Source organism: Martes martes (genome assembly GCF_963455335.1).
Source record: "Martes martes genome assembly, chromosome: 8".
NCBI lineage: Eukaryota > Metazoa > Chordata > Mammalia > Carnivora > Mustelidae > Martes > Martes martes.
In genome coordinates this window covers 20,394,624-20,421,838 of record NC_137895.1, presented here as the reverse complement: position 1 = coordinate 20,421,838, position 27,215 = coordinate 20,394,624, and the positions used below count along the sequence as shown (strand labels likewise).

Sequence of the window (27,215 nt, the reverse complement as noted above, 5' to 3'; positions counted from 1 at the left end):
CTATTTTTAATTTCCTGAGGAATCTCCACACTGTTCTCCAAAGTGGCTGCACCAGTTTGCATTCCCACCAACAGTGGAAGAGGGTTCCCCTTTCTCCACATCCTCTCCAACACACGTTGTTTCCTGTCTTGCTAATTTTGGCCATTCTAACTGGTGTAAGGTGGTATCTCAATGTGGTTTTGATTTGAATCTCCCTGATGGCTAGTGATGATGAACATTTTTTCATGTGTCTGGTAGCCATTTGTATGTCTTCATTGGAGAAGTGTCTGTTCATATCTTCTGCCCATTTTTTGATATGATTATCTGTTTTGTGTGTGTTGAGTTTGAGGAGTTCTTTATAGATCCTGGATATCAACCTTTTATCTGTACTGTCATTTGCAAATATCTTCTCCCATTCCGTGGGTTGCCTCTTTGTTTTGATGACTGTTTCTTTTGCTGTGCAGAAGCTTTTTATCTTGATGAGTGTGTAAACAGGTGTTGTAGATCAATAGCAAAGATGGTAGCAAATCTAGACACATTACCCACCCTTTAGCCAAAGAAACTGGAGAGATGAAAGGGTAGGCAGCATGCCCAGTCTTGGCTCAGACCAAGATTCAAATCCACACCTTTCTACAGACACTGCTCTATAAGCAATTGTGTCATTCTTTGACTTTCATAAGTATTCACATTTATTGTCTTGCTTTTTGTTTTTTTTACAAGACCTGTAGATGTAGAGTGAGCTTTTCTTACTCTGCAGATGGGCAACCTAGAGCATAGGAAGCCAAACCCACAAACTATGTGCCCACAGTCACAGTGCTAGGTAGAAGCTGAGCCATGACCCAGACCTGACTTCTGAGTCCAGCAAGCTGTCCATTCCACCACATTGCCACCCTGTCTGAAAGTCAGTGTAGATTTCACCAATCTCCCCATCATTAGCTCAAGGATTAAGATATAGGCAATTGTTGTTGTGGTGGTGGTTGTAATTTTCGCCAGTTCCAGCTAGGATTTATACTCGAGCTTTTAGAGCATGTCACTCATAGAAAGCCAAAAACAGTTGTTGTAAAACAGAAGAATGCTTCTAGCAATCTCTAAGTCGGCAGAGTGCATGCTGGTTCTCAGCTTGGTTTTTGATAACTAAGTAGGTAAAGGTCTTTACTCTGATATAGTGAGTCATCTAATGAAAGACACAAACATGTTGGGGTCTCATATTGCCAGTAGATAGAAGACATGTTGAGTTCTCATCACATACCATGAAATCTTCAGAGAAAGATAGCTCAGTTCAATGTCCATAGTTGATTAATAAGAGATTATGTACCTATCACAGAGTTGGCTTATTCAGCAACAAATAGCTGAACATTTACTATGCACCTGTAATTATGCTAAGGCACTATAGAAACTATGGTGAGCAAAACAGATACCGTACCAGCCCTGATGGAGCTTATAGTGCCCCCCCCCCCTTTATCTGAAGTTTTGCTATCTGGAGTTTCAGTACCTGCAGTCAGCCCCAGGCTGGAAGCAGACAATCCTTCTAACATATCATCAGAAAATCAGTAGTAGCCTAATGCTACATCACAGTACCTATGCCATCTGCCTCACTTCATCTCATCATGTAGGCATTTTACCATCTCACATCATCACAAGGAGAGTGAGTACAATACAATAAGATATTTTGAGAGGGAGAGAGACCATATTCACACAGTCTTTCTATCGTATTGTTCTTTTTTATCATTAGTTGCTGTTGTTAGTCTCTTACTGTGCCCAATTTGCGAATTAAACTTTCTCATAGCTATTTATCTATAGGAAAAACCATAGTATATGTAGGGTTTGATAGTATCCAAGGTATCGGGTATCTATTGGGACCTTAGAAATATCCCCCATAGAAAAGGGGGAGGGTCAACTATACTTTCTAAATTGGGGAAACTGGCAACAATCAAACTGAAAAATTGTTAGAAATTATAAATTGGATACTCAAAGAAGAGTACAGGTATCATATAACAATAACAAAGTCTGAGGGTCATTAAAGTTTTAGTTATGAAGTGGTTCTTGAGCTGAGGTGTAAAAGAAGAGTAGGTGTTAACTAGGATCTGTGTGTGTGTGTATGCACATGTGCATACACACGTATGTGTGTGTTTGGCATGGGAATGGGGGGGTGGTCAGCCTTTTAGGCAAAGGAAATGGTTTTGAAGATTAGCCCATTTGAAGCCATGAGAGAGGTTCTTGAGTCCCCAGACTAAAAGGAAAATGTCATTCCACAAGGTGGAGAAAGTCTTGCCACCATTAAGACTTTGCTTTTATCCTAAGAATAAAAGAAATCAACAAAGAGTTTTACACAGAAGAGTGACATCATAAGATTTCCATAATAATAATGCTCATTCTAATACCCTGCTTAATAAAATGTTACCCCATAGCTTATAGTTTATCAGCTTTCCAGCACTATGGTTGTTCTATTTGAATAACAAAGAAAATACAGGCAAGAGAAAGTATTAATCACAATGAAAAGTTAGCATTTTATTGTGGTTTCTTGAGTCAGTTCCGCTGTTGGCTTATTTCCTTTTCTTGTTTTCCAGTGGTGGAATTTTGCAGTGGTGGGAACCCTCCTCCTGGGACATTCCATCAGGGTGCTCACCCGCTTTCTGTCTTCCTCCCAGATCTGCGTGGTGATCGCTGCCGTGTTTGGGATCGTCATTTACCGGGTGGTGACTGTCAGCACTTTTGCTGCCTTTAAGTGGGCATTAATCAGGAATAACTCTCAGGTGGCAACCACAGGGACTGCCGTGTGCATCAACTTCTGCATCATTATGCTGCTGAATGTGGTAAGTGAACTATAAGGTAACTAGCCTGATGGATAAACTATGTGGGCTGTGGTTTTCTTCTGTTGCTAAAGGGACCCAGCCTTGGAGGGGTGAGTCTGTCATACAGCACTGATGGCTGGGCAGGACATGCACTCAGGTCTGGGGATTGAGAAGGCTTGAGTCAAATCTAGCCTCCAGGATTTTCTACAGTGGAAGCACTAGCTCTCTCTGAATCTTAGTTTCCTTATTTAACCAGTAAGATAACAGTGTATATATACCCCTTGGGGAAACGTAGAGAAAGAATATATTTTAAAGGCCCAACCTAGAATCTGTGACATAGTTCAACAGCGTTAGTTCCCATTTCTTTTTGATTCTGAATGTTAGGAAAGTGGTCAGTACCCAAAGCATTATTTGAGATAACCCTGCAAGGCACACATCAGGATGGAACATGTTGCTTGTGTTAATTTCAGGTTATTTTCAGTTCTATATTTCAGCCCAGGTATCTCCCCTGAACCCCATACATCCGGCTGACTACTCCACCATCTGCATCCAAACCCTTCTCTCCCCTCCAGAATCAGTTCCTCCACAGCTCCTTCCTGTGGTAACTGCTCAGGCTGAAACCCTTGGCATTACCCTTGACTCCTCTGTGTCTCTCAGTATCTGTTTTCAGAGTTTGATCACTTCTCACATGTCCCCAAGTCCCACCCTGGTCCAAGAACCCAGTAGTTCCCGCCTGGGTTATTGCATTGCCTCCTACCTGGTCTCTCGGCAGCCGCATTTGCTCCCTCAATTTAGACTCTTCAGAGCAGCTAGTGCAAGCTGCTTATGGTGAGCGAGCTCCTGGCCCTGTTTGCTCATCATGTCCTGTGGCTTTCCTCTTGCTCAGAATAAAAGTTCACATCTTCCTGTGGCCTCCAGGCCTCTCCTTCTGGCCCCAGTGACATCTCTGATCTTGTCTCCTACCTACTCACCCTATATCTCCTGCTCCAGGCTGGCTTTCCCTTTGTTCCCTGGATGTGCCAAGCATGCTCTCACTCTAGGGGCTTTTACTTGCTCTTCTCTCTGCCTGGAATATTCCTCCCCATGGGGTCTGCATGGCGTCCTCCCTCACCTTCATTTCTTTGTTCAGAGGTTACTTTTCTAATATAAGATTTCTGTGGTCACTCAGGTTTAGAATCGTAACCGCCTCCTGCCATCTAACAACTTCCTATCCCCTTGCCTGCTCTCTTTTTCCCTGTGGTATTACCATGTAATATGCTGTTTTTAATTTATTTTATTATCTGTCTTCCCCATTGGAATGTAGATCCATTAGGGCAGAAGCTTTTGTCTATTTGTTTTTTACTCGTTATTTCCCAGTGTCTGGAATGGGATCTAGCACATAGTAGACTCTCAGTAAATTGTTTTTATTTGCAGAACAAATAGTATTATTTGCTGACATTGTTAGATTTGAGGTGAACCTATGCATAAAAATACTGACATTAGAGATTTGTAGCAGGGAATAAATAAGATAATATATGTGGAGTGATAGACATGGAGTAGCTGTTATGGTTCCCTCACACTTAGTTATGTTGCATCTTAAATCTGGGCCATAATGCTGAAATTCTCTCATCATTAGAAAAAGGGTGTTCCAAAGGCCGAGTAATTTAATGTTGTTATCAATATAGTTTAATCCATTTGGATTATCATTCCTAGCTCCTTAAATAATCCTAAATTCTATAACCAACAAACTCAGAGTGATTCTTAAGAGAATTCAACCTACCCAATAATAAAAAACTTCATTTAGGATTTTTTTAAAAGATTTTATTTATTTATTTGACAGACAGAGATCACAAGTAGGCAGAGAGGCAGGCAGAGAGAAAGGAAGGGAAGCAGGCTCCCTGCTGAGCAGAGAGCCCGACATGGGGCTTGATCCCAGGACCCTGGGATCATGACCTGAGCGGAAGGCAGACTTTAACACAGAGCGATCCAGGTGTCCCTCATTTAGGGTTCTTAAGTGAGCAAGTCATCACTGAACTAATGAAATATAGTTGATTTATAATTATTACCACTATTACTATTACCATTATTACTAAAATACACAGGAACTTCTTTATTATTTTAGAAAAAAAGTTTCAGAATACAGAAGTTCTAAAAATGAAACAAAAACAGTTGCTAATCACTTGACATGATTGTAAAAGTGTGTGGTCAAGTGGAGGGTGAGAGTGGACATGCGGCACCCCCTGGCCCTCTCTACTCCAGGACTCAGCTCCTCTCAAAGTTAATTGTGGAATATATTCATTGTGAGGGCGAGTGATTGATGCTGAAATTAACCAAACAGCCAAAGTAGTGAAATATTCTGTGTCCAGGTAGTTTGCAATGAATTAACGACCTTTTTTTCTCTAATGCCATATTAAAATTAAATTTATGCATTTTAAGAAATACATACAGTGAGTCTATAAATACATGGTTGCTCATATATTTTGAGCAGATATACCAGTATTGTCAGAGTAAGATTTTGTTGAACTGGAAATCACTTATCCAGCAATCTCTACTTCATGAGAAATAGCCAAGAAAAGAGAAAATAAACTAAAAATGAAGAAGGTAGCATAGGGAGTGGGAAAACATTGCAAAGCACCTACTATGTGCTGGGAACTAGACTACTAGGCATTTCTATGCTTTATCTAACAGGCATTTCAGAGTCACCAAAATGGATAATGTAGAGTCTACACACTAAAGCTAACATGTATTATTTTCAAGGAGGCCCTTAATGAGTATTTTCATTTATTTTAGGTACATGTAAACACCTTTGCTGTTCTGATTTCTCATCAACATCAGACTAGAAAAACAGAAGGTTACTAAGGCAAGATTTCTTGCAAGAGAAGGAACTGATAAACCATAGCAAGGGAAAGAAAAGAAAATAAGAAACATATGTAAGAACTTTCAAAGCAGCATCATCCAAGACCCTACTGTGCAGGAAGCAATGCCCATGACATCCCCATCCCAGCAAACACGTTCCTAGTCCTGTCTTATGCCCTGAGGCCTTGCATGTTCCATTACAGAGGCAACTGAGTACATAATATAGTTTGGAAAGATTTTCATCAGAATATCCAAAAAATAAAAAAGTAAGTCCTTAGGCAAATAACACATAAATAACAGATGACAGACTAATAACTATGAGGTAGCTTTGACCAGTTCAGAACTAAACTAGCTAATGACTTCTGAAATTACTCAATTTAAGGTATTTTCATGACCCTGCAATATACATTTTTTATAGCTACATAAATTATTTCCAACTACTTAAAATTTTGGCCATACTTGTCTTGCAAAAAAAAAGTCATCATTTAGACATGAATCATTAATACTTTCCATTAATTGAATATTAAAAACCTTGAGAGCTAGATTGGTTTTTAACTTCTGTTCATTACAGCCTCTAATTTTTTAATAATATTGTTATAGATCACATACCCTGTTTCTGACATTCTGCTAGAGTTGTCCAACCTTAACTAAAGAAGTAGACCTATAAGCTATTTTCTAGATTTTATGATGTCTATTTACTCTGTTTTGTTTTTGTTGTGTATTTACTCTTATGTAGTGTGTACTCTAAAAATAAAATACAATCTATTTTATAAAAAATTCTGCATCTTGGGGCACCTGGGTGGCTCAGTTGGTAAAGCATCCAACTCTTGATCTCAGCCAGGTCTTGATCTTAGGGTAGGGAGTTCAAGTCCTGCTTTGGGCTCCTGGTATGGGTCCCTCTTTAAAAAAATATATTCTGGACCCCAACAAAATTTTATACTTCTTAGTGACTGGTTAAAGGACACTTACTAGTTTTCATTTTATTTCTTCTTGAAAAATAAATACCTCAAAGATGGAATAAATAGAAGGATTTTCTTGCTCCTTGACATACTATTTTAATCCCATTCTGCCTCACTAGTGAACTAGGAACATCTCAGTATGGTGGTCAGAAACAAACGATGCCAACAAAGAATACATTCCAAGAGGAGATATAACCATCCTTTTTATTCAGCCATACCAATATGAATCTGATATTTTATTATACTCTAAACACTGAAGACCACAGGGTCTTATTCCTGAAAGAAGTGAACCAGAGAACAAGGGATACATCAGAACAAGCCCACATACATTGTTTGGGTGGACAAGATCAAATTAGAAGTATTCAGAGCTTCTTTGGAAGTATACTTCAGATCAGAACACTTTCTATCAGTTACAGATTTTAACTCTCACAATTTGTGGCATCCACTTTGGAAACAGATTTTCTACTGCTTTTATCAGAACAAACCATCCATGATATCTATCTCAACTTCCTAATGAGAAATCAGACATTTTCCAGAAGCCACTCATCGGAAGATCTTTCAGTGGCCATCAGGCCCTCTGCTTACGTGCCCTTTCTCTTTGTATCCTGCTTAGAGTCTCACTGTCCATTCCCTTGCATCTTCAACATTTATAGAATGGTCACAGATGCCATGGATCCTGACTGTGTCCCCATATACTTTGCCTTATTTTTCAAAATGTTAATATTGATCATATTTTGATTACTGTGCTGTTTCTTTTTTAAGTTCCATTTTTTTGCAGTGTCCAAACCAAGATAACATAGGCATGTCACCAGCTACCAAGACCTTTGAGACAGGAGTGCAAAGAGGTCTAAAGGATAAACTGGACAGTCAAAAATTGTATTTTGAGAAAGATGATCTCAGTCAAATCTAATTTTCCTTGAAAATCACATAACTAACTTTAATAATAGAGTGTATTTGTAAAGCAAAATATATTTTATTAAAACATCTGTCCTAATCTGTACTTAACCAGTACTTTTAGGATAAAATGTATGACTATGCCACTGGATTTCTTATTGAAAATTATACCAATCTCTTTTAACTCTGGACTCTTAGGAGTCTGTGGCTTCTGCACACAAAATGTGATGCTATGGCCGTATTAGTTATCTTATTATAGCAAATCATAGTCATTGTTCAAAGTTTAGAGTCATACAATCAGTATTTTACTTAATTCTGTAGTTAGCAGAAGTCTTGGATAAGAAAATTCAAAAGTTTGGAAGGACCGCATGATCAATGGCCCAGTACCCATTCTCAGTCACAGAAAAGATAAACAGTGGTCTGAAGAAGAGATGAGGTAATGTGCCCAAGCTCTACAGCTTGCTGGCTGGTAAAGTCATAATTCCAGCCTGGGGAACTTTAACCAGGGCATTTTCACTACTTTAAATATGATCTTAATTTTCATGTTGTTCCAATCCTATTGACTAGTTTTCCTTTCCATTTTACTGTCTCTCATTTTAGAGAAGACACCTGTTCTTTTTCTCGATTTATCCCTCTCTGGGGAATCTCCTAGTTCTGGGTTTGCACTGAACTGTGGCCTCTGCACTTCCATATACATATGCATACATGGGTGTGCATGCATGCACACACACACACACACACACACACACTATCCCTTCCCTCTCAGGACCCTCCATTTACCAGATGGCTGGGTGAGTTAAGGATGCATCCAATGTACTCATGGAAAAGCAAAATACCAAAAGCTTAGGAGCTCCTAGTAAGTTTTCATCACTTCAGTATTTATAAATGCTCTAATCTAGAAAATACAGCAAGTCCATAAACAATGAGATTACAGAATCTTACCATCAGAATCAGTCTTAGAGATGCTAAGGTCCAGGAATGTTGTGATTTGCCCTGCATCACTTAGCAAGCTAGTAATTAGTGGCAGCTGGCCTTGTTGCCAATTATTTACTCCAACATAGGAAGTGAGATTTTAAAAATAGTAAAATGGGACCTTGTGCATTTCTTTCTTGCCTTGAAAGGACACAGCTGTTTGTTTACAGTGTGTTCATTGTTGAGTAATGGGGGGTTAATGAAATTATTTTCACTCATGACTTGATTACCTATTTCCTTTATAACTATGGATTTTATAGCATCCACAGCTTTTTTGTTAAATATATGAAATTTGTTTTACAGCTCTACGAGAAAGTTGCACTTCTTCTGACAAATTTAGGTAAGTGAGACCCTTTTTATTTCATAGCACAATATTGCAGTTTGGGAAGTATCTTTTCAAAGACTGATTTCTGAAACACTGCTGAAGAGAAATATTCTTTTTGTTCTGAATTGCATACAATAATTCGCTCTTTGCCTTCAACAGGGCATTTTAAATATGTCTAGTAATTGGGGAGTCATTTCTTTTTTTTAAACATCTTTATTTTTTTCTGTGGTCCAAGATTCATTGTTTATGCCCCATACCCAGTGCTCCATGCAATACGTGGCCTTCCTTAATACCCACCACCAGGATCGCCCCTTCCCCTATTCCCCTCCCCTCCAAAACCCTTAAGTTTGTTTCTCATAGTCCACAGTCTCTCATGCTTCGTCTCCCTAACAAATTTACCCCACTCTACTTCTCCTTTCCTTCTCCTAATATCCTCCATGTTATTCCTTATGCTCCACAAGTAAGTGAAGGGGAGTCATTTCTACTTAAAGCTTTAAAACCTGTCATAAACATTATCTGTCATGGGCTAATGTAATTTGAAACAGGTTTTCTCTTAATGCACAAAAAAATATAGCATCATAAAAGTAGTAGATAAAGTGTCCGGAATCATTGACAAAAGTATCCATTTGCTTTGCTTACAATTTTTATTTAATTAAAAATGTATCAAGCTTTTGTGGTATATCTAAACCATAGCAAGATGAGTTGCTTTGAAGACTGGGGGCCTTCCACCACAAATGTGGGTGGCCTAATCATTACTTACATTTATAGAAATAACAGTCATCTGGATAAGTCACCCCTAAAGGTGACATTTCTCTGGATCCATAAAACAGACCAATCTGGTAACTAACTATACACTGTACATTTTCCATGTTTTCAAGATAAAGAAACTATCCCAATTTTATTAATGAAACATTGGTCATTTTACTCTATGCAATTTGAGAAAATTACATGTTCCCACGTAGAAACCTATTTTAGCACATTCCCATATGTAGCTTGTCGGGGGGATCAAAAAAGTACTTTTATTTATAATCATTATAATACAAGATCACATTTATTGAGCCTTCCTATATGCCAGATACAGAGCTAGATACCTGGTATATCTCCTTTAACATCATTAAAATCCTCCATCATTACCACCCCTTGCGCAGAAACATAGAAAGAAGTTTATATCCACTGAAGAGGTAAGTACATTGGCAGATTGTGTCCAGTGGCCCCTTGATCCAGGCTGGCAAAGATGTCAGGGAGATACAGCCCTGGTCTTTCTGTGGTTGGGATACCTGGGCACCCACCTAGCTGGCGAACAACCTGGGAGACCTTCCTGTGTAACCAATAGTTCAGGAGCAGAAGTGAAGCAAAGATAAAAATCCTTTTAAAATCCTTTGTCTTCTGTTTCCTCAACAGCGGTACAGCCTTGTTAAATATGATTCTCCTCCCCCTTCTAAGATATGCTTGCAGCAAGCATTTTGAGGAATTAATGGAAAAGGAATTGATGGGGTGAAATGGCAAAGAGCAATTAGAAGCAGGGAATATGGAAACATAGAAAGTACAATGGAATTAAACATATTCTCGTTGACATTACTTGGGATGAGGATGCAGCTCCTAGGGAAGGATACGTGCATTTGACATGAGATGTCAAGTTGGAAGTCTGATTCATATTTTGATTCATATCACAGTGTCCAAAGAGCACTTGCTTTACGGAAGTCAGATATAAGGAGATGAGAATTGGCACCTGACTGAGGTCAGAATGCTGTAAGATGTAAATGGTGATATACAGTAAAAGCTCTAAAATGAGGTCATCTCCTTGGTATTTGCCCATGAGAACGAAAAATGATGGATGAGGGTGACAGGCAAAGAAGTCCGATACTCACAGCATTTTGAGGGGGGGTTCTGACTCCCTCTCGTGCAGCAGCACCTGGCATTTCACCACAATAGAATTGAAGAACAAGGAATTAATTAGGAGATGGGAGGGGACCTGACTCCACACAGGCCCTACTCCACAGACAGAAACTAAGAGCAAAAGGGAATGAGGTTCCTTCAGCCCTAGCTTTCTCTACTCTAGGCTCTCTGTGCATCCTGTCACAGCAGAACAAACTGGATATTCCATCCCCTCAGATAGGTCAGTAGCTCCTTCCCACCACACCCTGGTTGGGGCTGGTCAGCAAGCTTGAGGATCTCATGGGTGGTCTATTCCATCACCCACCATCTATAGGAAAACTGGGGTCTCCTGCAGCCTTCTCAGGGCACCTCTGCTCCTATCCTGTGTGTATAGGGAGTAGGGCAGAGGGAGTTAAGAAGGGGTCAAAGGCAACCTCTCAAACTCTACTCCCTTTTTGTCCACAGAACAGCCTCGCACAGAGTCCGAGTGGGAGAACAGCTTCACCCTGAAAATGTTTCTTTTTCAGTTTGTCAATCTGAACAGTTCCACATTTTACATCGCGTTCTTCCTTGGAAGGTAAGGACCTGATCTCTCCACACTTCTGCAGGCCAGGGATAGGGTATTCAGAGGTCACTGACCAGGGTGACAGAGAAGCACCTCCTTTAGAGTAATTTATACAAAGAGTAGAAAGAAAGACTCCTCCTTTCCTTTCCTGTTCCCTTCCTAGGGAATGGTCACTGCACTCAAAAGTTACCTGTGTGCCTTTTCTTGCTAAGGTACATAGAGGAAAAACATTGGCACAAGTGAAGGATGGATTTAAAACTTGTGGGCTCCATCTGCACCTGAGTCAGGCCCCCAGATCTCACGCCTTTATGAGCAGTTGACCTAAGAGGTGGTGGAGAGGGTGGTCTGCGGTGTGCCCTGGATGCCCACCTTCAGAGAAGAGGGAAGGACATCCACACAGGAGAGGGGGTGACATAGGATGCCAGAGGAGAGTGGACAACTTCTGAATCCAGCAGTTACGAGGATTTGCAAAGGCTCCTGTGTTAAGTAGTCATGTCCTATGAATTCTTTTGTGCTGGGAAGTAGTCTCTGAAGAGAGAAAAACCAGAGACGGGTGAGTGTTGGATTTGGGTGGGATGGGTGTAGCACTTCTCAGTATCGAGCTACTTCAGTGTGGAATTCTAGTCAAACAGTAAAGCTTGTTATTTTTTTCAAATTAAGCTTCTATTCAAAAAGATCAGAACCTGTTTCAACCCAACATGCTGTTTGTTATATAGGCCAGAGTGATTGATATTTAGCAGAAAATGTTCAAAGTCACACAGAGCAGCAAGAGCTGGCCTCTGTGGTCAGCAGCTGGACAGTCCAGAAGGGAAATATTCCCTGGAAAATTCTAGAAGTTGCAGTCATGGCAGCTCTGGAGAGTTTCCTAATTCTCTCAAACCTGAGTGTACCAGTAATTTTCATTGGAGATGTGCTAATCTGAACACAATAATCACAAAAAGCTTAGACCTATAGGGTGCTAATGGTTTGTTTTTCTGTGTGTTGAAGATTTACAGGACACCCAGGTGCCTACTTGAGACTGATAAACAGATGGAGACTAGAAGAGGTCTGTATTCTTCCATCACTCCTTATTTTCTACAGTCTCATATTAAATAGCCTAGGGCAACTTTGTGCAGATTAGAAACCAAACACTCTTTCTTCCCTGCCATTTATTCTGGAATTTCTGTTTGCTTACCTCGCAGTGCCATCCTAGTGGATGCCTTATTGATCTCTGTATGCAAATGGGTATTATAATGGTGCTAAAGCAGACATGGAATAATTTCATGGAACTTGGCTACCCGTAAGTACCTTAGATTTCTACAGTTGAGTGGGAGCGTTGCTCATTATTGGCTTTTCTAGGTGTGGCAAGTAAGATAAGCAGTGCAGACTCAGCCGTGCTTATACCTGGAGCTAAGTGTTCATGCTGTTATTCAAAGGCAGTCATGAAAGTAATAAACATTGGCTCTTAGGAGATTTAGTACAAGAAGTGTGAATGATAGTGAATATTCTTTAAAAAGTCTCTGTGGGGCCCTAAACATTGAACACTTGCTTGCAGCTCCTTTAAATAATGCTTCTGACCCTCATGCTGTAGCATTTCAAGGCTCTCACCAGTTACCACCCATTAACTAGAGCTCTACTCCCCCACCCCCATGGTAGATCAGGAATGGTAATTTTTTCAAACTACCTTAAATTCAAACTGTATAGAAAAGGAACTTATGGAAAAGAGAAAAGTTTAGGGATGCAGAAAAGAAACTGGACTATTTCTAAGTCAATATATCTTGACAAGTAAAAATAGGATCACCTCGTGGAAATAGTAGATGTTGATGACAATAGACAAAAACTTGCATCACTTTTGTAAGGATATCCTTGAATTCTGCTATGTTTGCTCAGCTCTGGTCAGTTAAGTTTTAAAGGAACATAAATCAGCAACTTCTATTTCTGCTTTAATTCCATACCTACTGATTTCCATGTCAGCTTGGTGTCTCCATAGAGAACTCCAGGTTTCAAGGAGGACCACTCAGCCAGAACGATTAGCTAGAACTTGGATCACTTCAAAAAAGTCACTTCTTGGCTCTTAGTCAGAACCTATGCCAGTAATTTTCTAATCTTAGATTTTTAGAAAACTTATTCCAAGTGCTTGATGTTGTCTGTGAAACTTTTTAAAATGCATAAAATTTAAAAATTAGCAGCATTATATGCTACTTTAAAGTATAAACCATAATTTATCAAAATGTCAGACATCAACGGAACTACATTTTATCTTCTAGTAGTATGGACAGAGAGCAAGACTGCAAAGTAGGTCGTTTATTTTTGATACCCATCCCATTATTTCCTTTATTTTGCCATTTGTTTTTGAGTTTTTCTGGCATGTCTACTCTTGGATACCCTTCCATTTTTCCTTGTCCCCTATAGCACACAGACCTGGCCCTTGCCCCCACTTTCTCAACCCTGTTCCATTTCATAAGATGCACTCCTGAACATTACTAAGGATTGATGTGCTAATCTCATCAGTGTGAGATGTATTTTACTGGGAAACAGAGTCCCTGTTGAGCTCAAGCTAAAAGCAGGCAAGTCCAAAAATACATCATATGTTTATTAAAATAAATTAATTAATTAAAAAAAAAGCAGGCAAGTCCAGTTGTGGATATGCAAACTTTCATGTGCTACGAGGGGAAGCATTTATTGGGTCTGTAGAGCTTCCAGGCCCTCAGAATATGTAGGTCAGCACTCACATGATTAAGATTGCCCATGCGTCCTAAATTAAGTCGGTTAAGCCAAACCTTCCTCTACTCTGAGGTCTGGGTGTTGCCTTGGTGCTAGAGGAAAAGTTTATAGATGTTGTCCTCCATCCTACCCTCTGAGGCAACACCGAACATGAGATAATTTCATGAATAGTTAAAAAGTCATTCTGTTTATTTGCAAGTGCAAATGCATGAAGTACAGCCATTGATACGATCTTCCTAATTCAAGGTTTTATTTCCTTGGCAGCTGATCCTAAATGTTTTTAAACTATGGTTCTGTATTTGAAGTCTGTCTTATTGCTTAAGTCTTATGAACAGTCATATATTTTTTTAAAGGAATTGATCTTGTTGTGCAGGTTAATTCAGAATTGGTGGACCAGAAGAAAAGTACGACAAGAACGTGGACCCGAAAGAAAAATAAGTTTCCCACAGTGGGAAAAGGACTACAACCTTCAGCCCATGAATGCCTATGGACTCTTCGATGAATACTTAGAAATGAGTATGCAAATATCCTGTTTTATCCTATTAATTCTAAATGCCAATTCTAGAACTCAAGCTGTATTCAGCTAGATAGGCATCCTCTATCATTGAGGCCAGCCATGTGGGGGAATTCTCCAGCTGATGCAGAGGAGGGGAGGTTCTTGCTTTAAGAAGCTCAGTCCAGGGACGCCTGGGTGGCTCAGTTGGTTAAGCAGCTGCCTTCGGCTCAGGTCATGATCCCAGCGTCCTGGGATCGAGTCCCACATCGGGCTCCTTGCTCGGCGGGGAGCCTGCTTCTCCCTCTGCCTGCCACTCTGTCTGCTTGTGCTCACTCTCGCTCCTCTCTCTCTCTCTCTCTCTCTCTCTCTCTCTCTGACAAATAAATAAATAAATAAATCTTTAAAAAAAAAAAAAAAAAAAAAAAGAAGCTCAGTCCATAGAGATGGTGTCAAAAGCCTAGGCACTTTGAACTCGTCATGACATTGTGTCCTTTCCCTTGTAATCAATCACCAGGAAACAAAAATGATTTGGAAAACTTGGTGAACCAAATAAAAGGGAGTTACCATAGCATGATTGATTCCCTCATTTAGCAGACATGTATTGAGCCATGTTATGTCCAGGCAGATACTATGCTTGCCACAAGAGATACAAGAAGGAATAAGGCACAGTCCCAGCTTTCAAAGAGTACATGGGCTAGTGGGGGAAAAGCCAGAGATATAAAGTGCCCCAGATGCTGCAGGATGCATCAGTAGAGGGGATCAGGGGAGCAGCCATTTCTCTTGGGGAGGATGGCAGGAAGCTGGGAATGCTTAAGCTATGCTCCACTTACATTTAAGGACTTAAATTTGTCTATTAATCAAACCCAAGTTATTTATCTTGTATGTTGTACATGTACCCAAGCATGTACTCAAGAGCATGGGTTATGGTACCAGATTACCTGGGTTCAAATCCTAGCCCTATCACTTATTAACTATGAAACTTGGACAGTTAATCTCCGTCTCAAGTTTTCACCTCTGAAGTGGGGATAATAATGAGAGTAATCACTTCATAAGGTCCTTGTGTGGATTAAATGATTTAATCAATGGAAAAGTTTTAGAACAATGACTGGGCTCATAGGATACACTTGGTACATGTTATTTGTATTATCGTTATTATTTTCCTGTTCTTATCTCCCAGGGGAGAAAAGCTAACAAATTTGCCTAGCAGAGTTGAGTGTATATGGGTTGCTGTTTTTTTTTTTTTTTTTTCCAATTATGTTTAAGCTCTTTAACATTGGGGTAAAAGTGGGGTAGGGATGAGCAAGATGCATTACTTCTGAAAGAAACAGTTCTTTCTGGGAAAATCTGAAAATTAAAGAAGTAGTAGAATTGATGCTTAATGTTCTTAGATTGCTTATCTCTTAAGTATCTACTGTTTTTGGAGTTTCAATTATAGAATGGCAGGATAATATAACTTGGAGAAAAAAATCAATGTAGGCATTAATAATAAAACTTAATAAAGGGAATTCATTAAGAGAACTAACCATTTGGAGGTCTCTTAATAGACTTTTCTCCCATAAAGAAGGAAATGAACAATAATGTTGGTATATTGAGTGCTTGAAAAGAAGCTTTTATGTGGTTAGAATTAGTAGTGCTCCAAATACTGCAGTATCTACAGCAAGAAACAAATCTCAGAAACATCACAAGCAGACGAGTAAATCCTGTTTCCTTTCATCCTTCTAATTTTATTTTCTTAATGACTTCCCTGCTTTGTTGTTTATATTTTTAATGTAATCGTTGAAGTATAATAGTGCAGAAAGTATATAAATAAGTGTACAGATCAATAAATTTTTACATATTTACCCATCTATGTAGGTGAGAATTTTGCAAACTACAGCGCTCAGGTCAAGTTGAGTCCATTGTCTGTTTTTATAAATAAGGTTTTATTGGTTCACAGCAATATCCAGTTATTTACATATTATCAATTATTGGTTTTATACAATAGTATAGTTGAATAGTTTTGGCAGAGACTGGCCCACCAAGCCTATAATGTTTACTGTCTGGCTCCTTAAAGAAAATGTTTGCCATTCTGTATGGTCAATCAAGAAATAGGATATCTAAGAATCTATCTATCAAAGAAGACTCTTTGACTCAAAGAAGGCTCTTTGTTTTCTCTCCAAGTGCTAACATCCTCACTAATCATGCTACTGATTTCTAACACCATAGATTAATTTTTCCCCTTTTTTATCTCCATGTGAGTGAAATTGTACAATACATACTATTTTATAACTGGCTTCTTTCACTAAATATCATATTCATAAGATTCTTCTACACATAGTAAACTTTATTTTCATTGCCATATAGTATTCCTAGAATGTATACCTGTAGCAAAATTATGAAGCTGGTGGGGTTTCTCTTTTAGTATATGTGCTGCTGAAGCGAGCACTGGAGTTTCTCTCTGATACTGATCTCCATCTTGCAAATGTGGTTGTTGTGTGTGTGTGTGTGTGTGTGTGTGTGTGTGTGTTGCATTTCTACTCCCAGATACTCCCCAACTTTCTCTTCTTCTCCCCGCAACACACAGACCCCACCACCACCAATCCTTCAGTCCTCTCTCATATCATAAAATGCACCTCATGAGTATGAAACTTCATGAGCACTCCTAGGATAAATGTGCTAGATAAATGCTTTTTAATAGGAATCAATGCCTCTGTCAAGCTTGAGTCCAAAAAAAGGCAAATTTACTTGTGGAAATTCAGAGGTCAGTGTGCCAACAGATGAGCTATTTCGTGAGTCTACAGATCTTCTAGGCTCCTGAAAATAGGTATGTGTCATTATTTATCTATCCATTTATCTATGCATTCTACGGGTGATGGACATGTGGTTTATTTCCAGGTTTGGACTCTGGCAAATAGTTTTGTGAACATTTTTTACATGTGATTTGGTTAACATATATGCATATATCAGAAGGGAACTTATGGAGGGGTATAGGTAGGCCATAAGATAGGCATTTGTTGATCTTCAGATACTTTCAGTTTTCAAAACTGGGTTGTACCAGTTTACACTCCAACCAGCAATCTTAGAGCTTCGGTTAATTCCAAATACTCACTGAAACTTGTTAGGTCTTTGCAAATTTTAGCCACTCTGGTTGGTACATAGTAGTATCTCGTGATTTTAATTTGAAATTTCATGGCAACTAGTAATGCTCAGCGCCTTTTCATATGGTTATGGCCATAAGGCTATTTGATGTTTTTGTGAATTCCCATTTAAATCCATGTTCTTGTTTTGTTTGTTTCTTTTTTTAGTGATTTGTAGAGGTCATTTACCTATTTTGGATATGAGTCCTTTATCCAGTAGCTATGCTGCAAATTAAATATCCTTTCCTGGTTGGCTGCTTGACGTCTTACCCTTTTATTCACTTTAATACACCAACGTAAAAGTTTCAACTTCATTCTTCAGAATTGGTTCCCTATAACTTTTAGAATCAGATTTCTAATTTCTATACATAACTCACTTTTCTATTGGGATTTTCTTTTCTCATTGATTTTTTTAAGACTATTTTTTTTTAGAGCAGTTTTAGGTTTACCACAAAATGGAGAAGTCTCAGGATTTCCCATATGCCTCCTATCTCCACACATGCATAGCTTCCCCATTATCAACATCATTCACTAGAATGGCACATTTTTTTTTAATCAAGGATAAATTTACATTAACACATAATCACCTGAAGTCCAGAGTTTACTTCATACCTGGTGTTTATATCCTGTGGGTTTGGACAAATGTATAAAGACATATATCTATCCTTATAATATTAAATGAAGTATTTTCACTGTTCTAAAAAGCCTCTGTGCTCTGCCTACTCATTTTTCCCCCAACCTTGCCATGTACATACCTTTTGTCAGGTTAAAGCAGTTTCCCAGTTTCCTTATATCCCTAAATTGCTGAGAGTCATCATGAATTATAATTAAATTTTATCAAATCATTTTTCTAAATCTACTAAAATGTGAGTTTTTCTTTATTAAACGTGGTGAATTTCATTGATGATTTTGTTGTTGTTGTTGTTAACATTGTTACAACAACCTAGCAAACTTGGGGAAAAAACTCACTTGGTCATGATACTTTTTTTTTCTTTAATTGCCAAATTTAACTTGCTGATACCTGTGTGTAAGTTCATGAAACATATCCTACAACAGTATTTCTCTTTCGTAATATTTCTTTCAGGGTTTGGTGTCATTGTTATGATGACCTCTGATGTGGATAATTTTCCCCTCTGTTTCTCTTCTCTTAAACAGTTTATATAACATTATTATTTCTTACATACATATTTGGAAGAACTCAGTGAGGTTGGTTAGACCTCAAATTTTCTTTGTGGGAAGATTTCTAACTGTAGATTTAATGTATTTAATAGATATAGGACTATTTAGATTTTGTTTCTTCTGGTATCCTTTTGATAGCTGGTTTTTAATTGTGTTTTGCAAGAAATTTATCCATTTTGTCTAATGTTGAAATTTAGTGGAATAAAATTGTTTATAATACCCTTCTATTAACTTGATATATGTATAAGGTCTGTAATAATATTCTCTTTTTCATGAATAATTCAATAGTTAGTGCTTTTCTCTTTAACAGTGTGGCAAGAAATTTATTAATCTTTTCCAAAAAAAATAGAAATTGTGTTTTAAAAATTTTTTTCTCTATTATACATTTGCCTCCTATTTCATTCTTTCTGCTTTTATCTTTATTTCCTTTATTATGTATTCTTTGGCCTAATTTTCTCTTTTCCCAACATTTTAGGAAAGAAACGTAAATTACTGATTTTCAGCTTTTCTTCTTATCCAATATAGGCATTTAGAGCTGTAATTTTCTCTATGAACACTGCTTAGCTATATCCCATAAGTTTTGACATGTAATATTTTCATTATCAAGACGTATTCCAGTTGCCATTCATTTTTGACCTATGCATTTTTCTAGTGATGTGTTGCTTACTCTCAAAGCATGTGGGGATTTTCTAGTTATCCCTCTGTCACTGATATCTAATTTAATTCCACTGTAGTTAGAGGATATTCTCTATGTTATGTCAGTTCTTTGTTATATGTTGAGATTTGCTTTATGTCCTGGCATATTTTGGTGAGTGTTTCAAGTGTGTTCTGCAATTGCTGGATATAATGCTCTATGGATATCATTAATCAATGTTGTTTAATTGTGCTGTTTGAATCTTCTATGTTCTTATTCAACTATTTTATCTACTAGTTACTAAGTATATTAAAATTTGCACGTATGATTATGAATTTAACTTTTTAGTTCTGTCAGCTTTTCCTTTACATATTTTGAAGCTGTGTTATTACATGCAAACCTTTTAGGATTTTTCTAGTTTATTGTCAAATTGACCTTTTTATGTAAAATCATTTTTTATCTCTAATAATGCAATATATTGAAGATTTGATGAGCAATAAGCTATGGAGCTAACATTAAAACCTTCCAAAGGACAGAACTGAGCCTCTTGCTGTCTTTTAGGACTGAGGAGATAAGGACACACCACGTTCTCAGTCAAGGCCAAGAAACAAGAAAAAAACCAGATGGACCATGCCTTATAAAAACTGTCCACAACACCAGCCCAGCTTAATCCATGACCAAATTGAAGTGATCATCTCCTTTTTTTTTATCTAATAAGAGCACAAGGAACACTTTCTTGTAAATAAGAACATAACTGAGAGAAGAGATCAAGAAATTTGCTCTTAAAAAGCTAGATAGTAAATAATTAAGGTTTTGGGGGCCAAGAGACAAAATTGAGACTATTATACACTTATACTTTATATTATATAAATACTTACAAATAAAAACACTTAAAATATTTTAAAAAATCATTTTTAGCTCAGAGATGATTTTAAAAGAAACAAAACCTGTATCTGGCCAGATGTGGCCTGCAGGCTATAGTTTATTATTTCTTGATCTAGAGCTTCTACATGTCTGTCCAATAATAAAAATTATTGGGCATGTGGCCTGTTGAGTTATAAGAAAAGTAAACAAATTCAAAACAAAGAAAGGTGTCTATACTTCAAATGCAAAATCAGAGGTGCATACCATCAAATATTATGGAAAATCAAACAAATATGGTATCACAAAAAGAAAATAATTCTCCAACAATCAAACTCTAAGGCACAGAATATCATGATTTAACTGACGGAGAATTCAATATAGAGATTTAAATACAGAGAGTTAAATGCAGATTTAACTGATAGAGAATTCACAAAAACTCAGAAAGGCAATTCAATGAACTCGGGAATAAAATTAATGAACAGAAGTGGTTCTTTACCAGAAAGATTAAAATTATAAAAACAAGAACCAAACAGAAATTTCTGGAGCTGAAGAATTCAGTGAATGACATGAAGAATGCAATAGAGAGCATAGGTTAGGTGACAGAGTAAGTCAGATGGAAGAAAAAATAAATGACTGGGAGGAAAGGAATATAGAAATAATTCAGTTAGAAGAGGATAGAGAACTTGGACTTTTAAAAAGTGAAGAAACCCTTTGAGAGGTATCAGATTCAATCATAATAGCAAATATAAGAATAATTGGTATACCAGAAGAAGAGAGGGAGGGGGGAGAGTTTATTTAAAGAAATAATAGCTGAGAACTTCGTAAATCAGGGGAAGGCCTTGGACATACAAGTGCACAAAGCTAATAGAACACCCTGTTATCTCAATGCAAAACAAATGAAAAAACAAACAAACCTCCTCCAAGGTACATTATAAAGAAACTGTCAAAAATAAGTAATAAAATTAAAGGAAGCCGGGGGAAGAAAAGCAACCTACAAAGGAATCCTCATTAGTCTATAAGCAGATTTCTCACAAAAATTCTACAGGCCGGGGCACCTGGGTGGCTCAGTTGTTGGGCGTCTGCCTTTGGCTCGGGTCATGATCCCAGGGTCCTGGGATCGAGCCCCACATTGGGCTCCCTGCTCATTGGGAGGCCTGCTTCTCCCTCTCCCACTCTCCCTACTTGTAGTTGCTCTCTTGCTGTCTCTCTCTTTAAAAAAAAAAAAAAAAAATTCTACAGGCCAGGAGAACAAGGAATGACATTTAAAGCACTGAAAGATAAATATTATCCACTAAGAATACTTTATCTGGCAGTTATCTGCCAGGTATGAAGGAGAAATTAAGGCTTTCCCAAACAAAAACTAAAGGAGTACATCACCACCATACCTGCCTTGCAAGAAATGCTGAAAAGAAGTCTTGAAGCTGGAAAAAAAAAAAAAAAAGATGCCAATTGAGGACTTAAAGACATATGAAGGTACACCAAACTCTGGTAGAGGTGAAAAATGAATTCAGAACAGAAAACTAACTTTATAATAGGTTTGTGGATGGTGTATTAACACCTTAATTATTGGATAAAGGTTAAAGGAAAAGAGCATTAAAAATAACTATAGCTGGGGCACCTGGGTGGCTCAGTGGGTTAAAGCCTCTGCCTTCGGCTCAGGTCATGATCCCAGGGTCCTGGGATTGAGCCCCACATCAGCCTCTCTGCTCAGCAGGGAGCCTGCTTCCTCCTCTCTCTCTCTCTGCCTGCCTCTCTGCCTACTTGTGATCTCTGTCTGTCAAATAAATAAATAAATAAATCTTTAAAAAAATAACTATAGCTACTATAATTTGTTAGTGAATTTACAGCATAAAAAGCGGTAATTGTGACATCAAAAATATAAAAAGAGGAATAAAATGTGGAGGCTTTATAGACAAAGATTAGTTGCTATTAGCATAAAATGGACTGTTTTATATAGGATATATTTTATGTAAGCCAGAAAGAAACCACAAAGCAAAAATCTACAGTAGATTCATGAAACACAAAAAAAGACTGAGTATATTGTGATGGAAAACACCAAACTTTAAAGGTAGACAGAAAGAAAAGGAAAAAAATACATAAATACAAAACAACCAGAAGGCCTACGGTAAGATGACAGTAATAAATCCTTACATATCAATAATCACTCTAAATTTAAATGAATTCAATTCAAAAATTAAAAGGTACAAAGTGAATAGATGGATTAAAAAACAAGAGCCAACTATATGCTGCCTGTAGGAGACTCATTTCAGCTCTAAAGACACACAAAGGAATGGAAGAAGAAACCAAAAGAAATGCAAGTAGAAATCAACAGAAAGTGAGATTAGCCATATTTGGGTCAGACAAAATAGAATTCAAGGCAAAAAATGGTAACAAGACAAAGCCTTAAAAGGATACTTCACCTTGACCAAGTGGAATTTATTCCTGGGCTGCAAGTTTGGTTCAACATCCGCAAATCAGTGTGATACAATACATTAATAAAAGAAAGAACAAGAACCATATGATACTCTCAATAGATGCTGAAAAAGCATTTGACAAAGTATAGCATCCTTTCTTGATCAAAACTCTTCAAAGTGTAGGTATAGAGGATACATACCTCAATATCATCAAATCCATCTATGAGAAACGCATAACAAATATCATTCTTTTTTTTTTTTTTTTTTTTAAAGATTTTATTTATTTATTTGACAGACAGAGATCACAAGGAGACAGAGAAGCAGGCAGAGAGGGGAGGAAGCAGGCTCCCTGCTGAGCAGAGAGCCCGATGTGGGGCTCGATCCCAGGACCCTGGGATCATGACCCGAGCTGAAGGCAGAGGCTTTAACCCACTGAGCCACCCAGGCGCCCCTACAAATATCATTCTTATTAGGGAAAAACTGAGAGCTTTTCCCCTAAGGCCAGGAACATGGCAGTGATGTCCACTATCACCACTGTTGTTCAACATAGTAGTAGAAGTCCTAGCCTCAGCAATCAGACAACAGAAAGAAATAAAAGGCATCCGAATTGCCAAGGAAGTCAAACTCTCACTCTTTGCAGATGATATGATACTTTATGTGGAAAACCCAAAAGACTGCACTCCAAAACTGTTAGAACTCATACAGGAATTCACTAAAGTGTCAGGATATAAAATCAATGCACAGAAATAAGTTGCATTTTTATACACCAACAGCAAGATAGAAGAAAGAGAAATTAAGGAGTTGATCCCATTTACATTTGCACCCAAAACCATAAGATACCCAGGAATAAACCTAACCAAAAGCTAAAGAATATGTACTCAGAGAACTATAAAGTACTCATGAAGGAAACTAAGGAAGACACAAAGAAATCGAAAAACGTTCCATGCTCATGAATTAGAAGAACAAACTGTGAAAATGTCTATGTTACCTAAAGCAATCTACATGTTTAATTCAATCCCTATCAAAACACCATCAACTTTTTTCAAAGAAATTGAACAAATAATCCTAAAGTTTATATGGAACTAGAAAAGAACATGAATAGCCAGAGGAATGTTGAAAAAGAAACCCAAGTTGCTGGCAACACAATTCCAGACTTCAAGCTCTATTACAAAGCTGTCATCAAGACAGTATGGTTCTGGCACAAAAACAGACACATAAACCAATGGAACAGAATATAGAGCCCAGAAATGGACCCTCAACTCTATGGTCAACTAATCTTTGACAAAGCAGGAAAGAATGTCCAATGGAAAAAGAGTCTCTTCAACAAATTATGTTGGGAAAACTGGACAGCCACATGCAGAAGAATGAAACTAGACCATTTCATTACACCACACAGAGAACTAGACTCCAAATTGATGAAAGACCTCAAATAAGACAGGAATCCAACAAAATCCTTGAGGCAACACAGGCAGCAACCTCTTTGACCTCAGCCATAGCAACTTCTTCCTAGAAACATCACCAGGGCAAGGGAAGCAAGGGCAAAAATGAACTATTGGGACTTCATCGAGACAAAAAGCTTTGCACAGCAGAGGAAACAGTCAACAAAACCAAAAAACAACTGACAGAATGGGAGAATATATTTGCAAATGACATATCAGATAAAGGGCTAGTATCCAAAATCTATAAAGAATTTATCAAACTCAACACCCAAAGAACAAATAATCCAATCAAGAAATGGGCGGAGGACATGAACAGACATTTCTGCAAAGAAGACATCCATATGGCCAACAGACACATGAAAAATTCTCAATATCACTTGGCTTCAAGGAAATACAAATCAAAACTACAACAAGATACCACCTCACACCAGTCAGAATGGCTAAAATTAACAACACAGGAAACAACAGATGTTGGCAAGGATGAAGAGAAAGGGGAATCCTCCTACACTGTTGGTGGGAATTCAAGCTGGCGGAGCCACTCTGGAAAACAGTATGGAGGTTGTAGTCACACCAAACAGCAGGATACACTCCCACTTTTGTCCCGAGAGGGTTTTGTTGGTGGGCAAAGCCTGAAGTCAGACCAGATGTCTGCCCCAGCCCACTGCTGGGGTTGCAGTTGGACTGTTAGGTGTAGTTTATCTTCCCCCTCCCCAGAGAAGAGCATGAGTCACTTTGAAGTGCTGCTGGCCAGTGTGGGGTCTGCTTGCACAATGCCACTGCTTTTGATGGCCTCCTGCCAAGGGTGAATTGAAGGGGTATGTTCGTAGGAGAGTGTGGAGGCAGGGTGAGTTGTTAGCAGGCTAGGTGGAAGGTGTTCAGGATGATTTTCACAGGTGTCCATGTATCTAGGCTAGGGGACAGGGAGAGAAATGGTACCCGCCAGTTCTTTTGTTCCTGGAGAAGTCTTCTAAAGATCCCTGCCCTTCCAGCACACATTTTGAGATTAGTAAATAAATATTCCCGTATACCCCAGGTGTTTTTTAAAACTGCTGTTTCTATGCTGTATCTCAGTGGGGCTGTTTATTGTGCTGTCTCTTTAAGGATAAGGACTGTTTCCTATCACCCTCTAAGTCTCTCAGATCTGAGCTGCTAATTTTTAAAAGTTCCAGGTGTTAAACTCTACTGATTGAAAATCAGAGACATTTAACTTTATGAATTTTTAGAAAGCCAAATGTTATAGGGATTCATTTCCCAAATCTGGTCCACCATTTTTGGGGTGCCTCATGTAAGTTCTGCTCTTCTCCCTTCTCTGTGCCTGTAATGTTACTCCCTCTAGTAGACAGTCTCACAGGTCAGTTTGGCTACCAATTGAGTCTTCACCCTTCCTACCATTTTTTGATGTAGCCTTTCCTCTATTTAGCTGTGGAGAGTCTGTTCTTTCCATCTTTGGGTCATTTTCTGGGTATTTACACTGATGTGGGTGTTGACTAGACATAGCTAGGGACAAGGTGAGCTTTAGTTCTTATCTGCCATCATCCCCAGAAGTAACAAAAACAGTTTGAAGTATATAGCAATAAATGTATTATTAAGAAATTTAGAAGATTTCAGGGTGCCTGAGTGACTCAGTGGATTAAAGCCTCTGCCTTCGGCTCAGGTCATGATCCTGGGGTCCTGGGATTGAGCCCCACGTCAGGCTCTCTGTTCGTTGGGGAGCCTGCTTCCCCTCTCTCTCTCTGCCTGCCTCACTCCCTACTTGTAATCTCTGTCTGTCAAATAAATAAATTAAATCTTAAAAAAAAATTTAGAAGATTTCAAATGCCCTAACTTTATACTTCAAGGAATTGGAAAAAGAAAGAACAAACTGCCCAAAGTGACTAGAAGGAAGGAAATAATAAAGATGAGAGCAGAAATAAATGAAATAGAGACCAGAAAAAAACAATAGATAAGATCAACAAAATGGGGTTGATTTGTTGAAAAAATAAAATTGACAAACCTTTAGCTAGACTAAGAAAAAAGAAAAGACTCAGATAAAATTAGAAATGAAAAAGGAGATAATACAATGGATATTACAGAAATGGTATAAGAGGCTATAATGAATAATCACATGTCAACAAATTAGATAACTTAGAAGAAATGGATAAATTTCTAAAAACAGACAACCCAGAAGAGTGCATCAGGAAGGAATAGAAAGTCTGAACAGACCACAGACAAAGAGATTAAGTCAGTAATAAAAAATACCCCACCACAGTGAACCTGAGACCATATGGCTTCACTGGTGACTTCTACCAAACATTTAAAAAAGAATTAATACAAATCCTTCTCAAACTATTCCAAAAAACAGAAGAAGAGGAAACACCACAAGGCCAGAATTACCTTTATACCAAAGCCAGTTAAGGATACTAAAAGAAAAGTATAAACAAATATCCTAGATGAATATAAATGCAAAAATTCTCAATAAAATATGAGTAAACTAATTATTTTAGTGTCTTCCTGAATTCAAACACTGTAACCAAATGGGATTAATCCCTGAGATGTAAGCTGGTTGAAAATAGGCAAGTCGAATGTAATACATTAGTAGAACAAGAGATAAAAATCATATGATAATCTCAATAGATTCAGAGAATGCATTTGATAAAACATGACTTCTTTTAATTATAAAATTCCTCAAAAGGAATTTTAAAAGCCCACATATGATAAACGCATTTTTCCGTGGAAAAAAATTAAAACCTTTTCCACTAAGATCAAGAAAAAGACAAGGATGCTTACTCTACCTACTCTTATTCAATATAGTACCAGAATTCCCAATTAAAACAACTAGGCAGAACAGAAAAAAGACATCCAAATCAGAAAAGAAGTAAAATTGTCACGATTTGCAGATGAAATGATTTTATATTCAGGAAATCTCAAAAAGAGTCAATTAAAAAACATTTATGCACTAGTCAACAATTTCAGTAAAGTTGTAGGATGTACTGTACACTAAGAATGAAACATCTGAAAGAGAAAGAAAGCTACCCCACCTAGAATAGCATCAAAATATACACCTAGGAATAAAATTAACAAAGAAAGCGGAAGATCTGTACAGTGAAACCTATAAGACTTTGCTGAATGAAACTGAAAAGACACAAATGGAGAGACCCATCCTCTGTTCATGGATTGGAAGAATTACTGTTAAAA

The 27,215-nt window shown here is 37.9% G+C and overlaps 1 protein-coding gene across 3 annotated transcripts in view; it reads left to right on the top strand.

Annotated features, from left to right (window-relative positions):
- The window catches only part of ANO4 (anoctamin 4), a gene marked incomplete at both ends in the record, with an annotated part of 455,955 nt that overhangs the window by 406,896 nt on the left and 21,844 nt on the right, over positions 1-27,215 (top strand). For all 3 annotated transcript variants that reach the window (XM_080810130.1, XM_080810131.1, XM_080810132.1), the window contains 6 exons: positions 2,628-2,792; positions 8,735-8,771; positions 11,097-11,208; positions 12,184-12,241; positions 12,378-12,475; positions 14,273-14,415. In XM_080810130.1, coding sequence (XP_080666256.1) covers positions 2,628-2,792; positions 8,735-8,771; positions 11,097-11,208; positions 12,184-12,241; positions 12,378-12,475; positions 14,273-14,415 — 613 coding nt within the window. The remainder of the gene's footprint in view (positions 1-2,627; positions 2,793-8,734; positions 8,772-11,096; positions 11,209-12,183; positions 12,242-12,377; positions 12,476-14,272; positions 14,416-27,215) is intronic.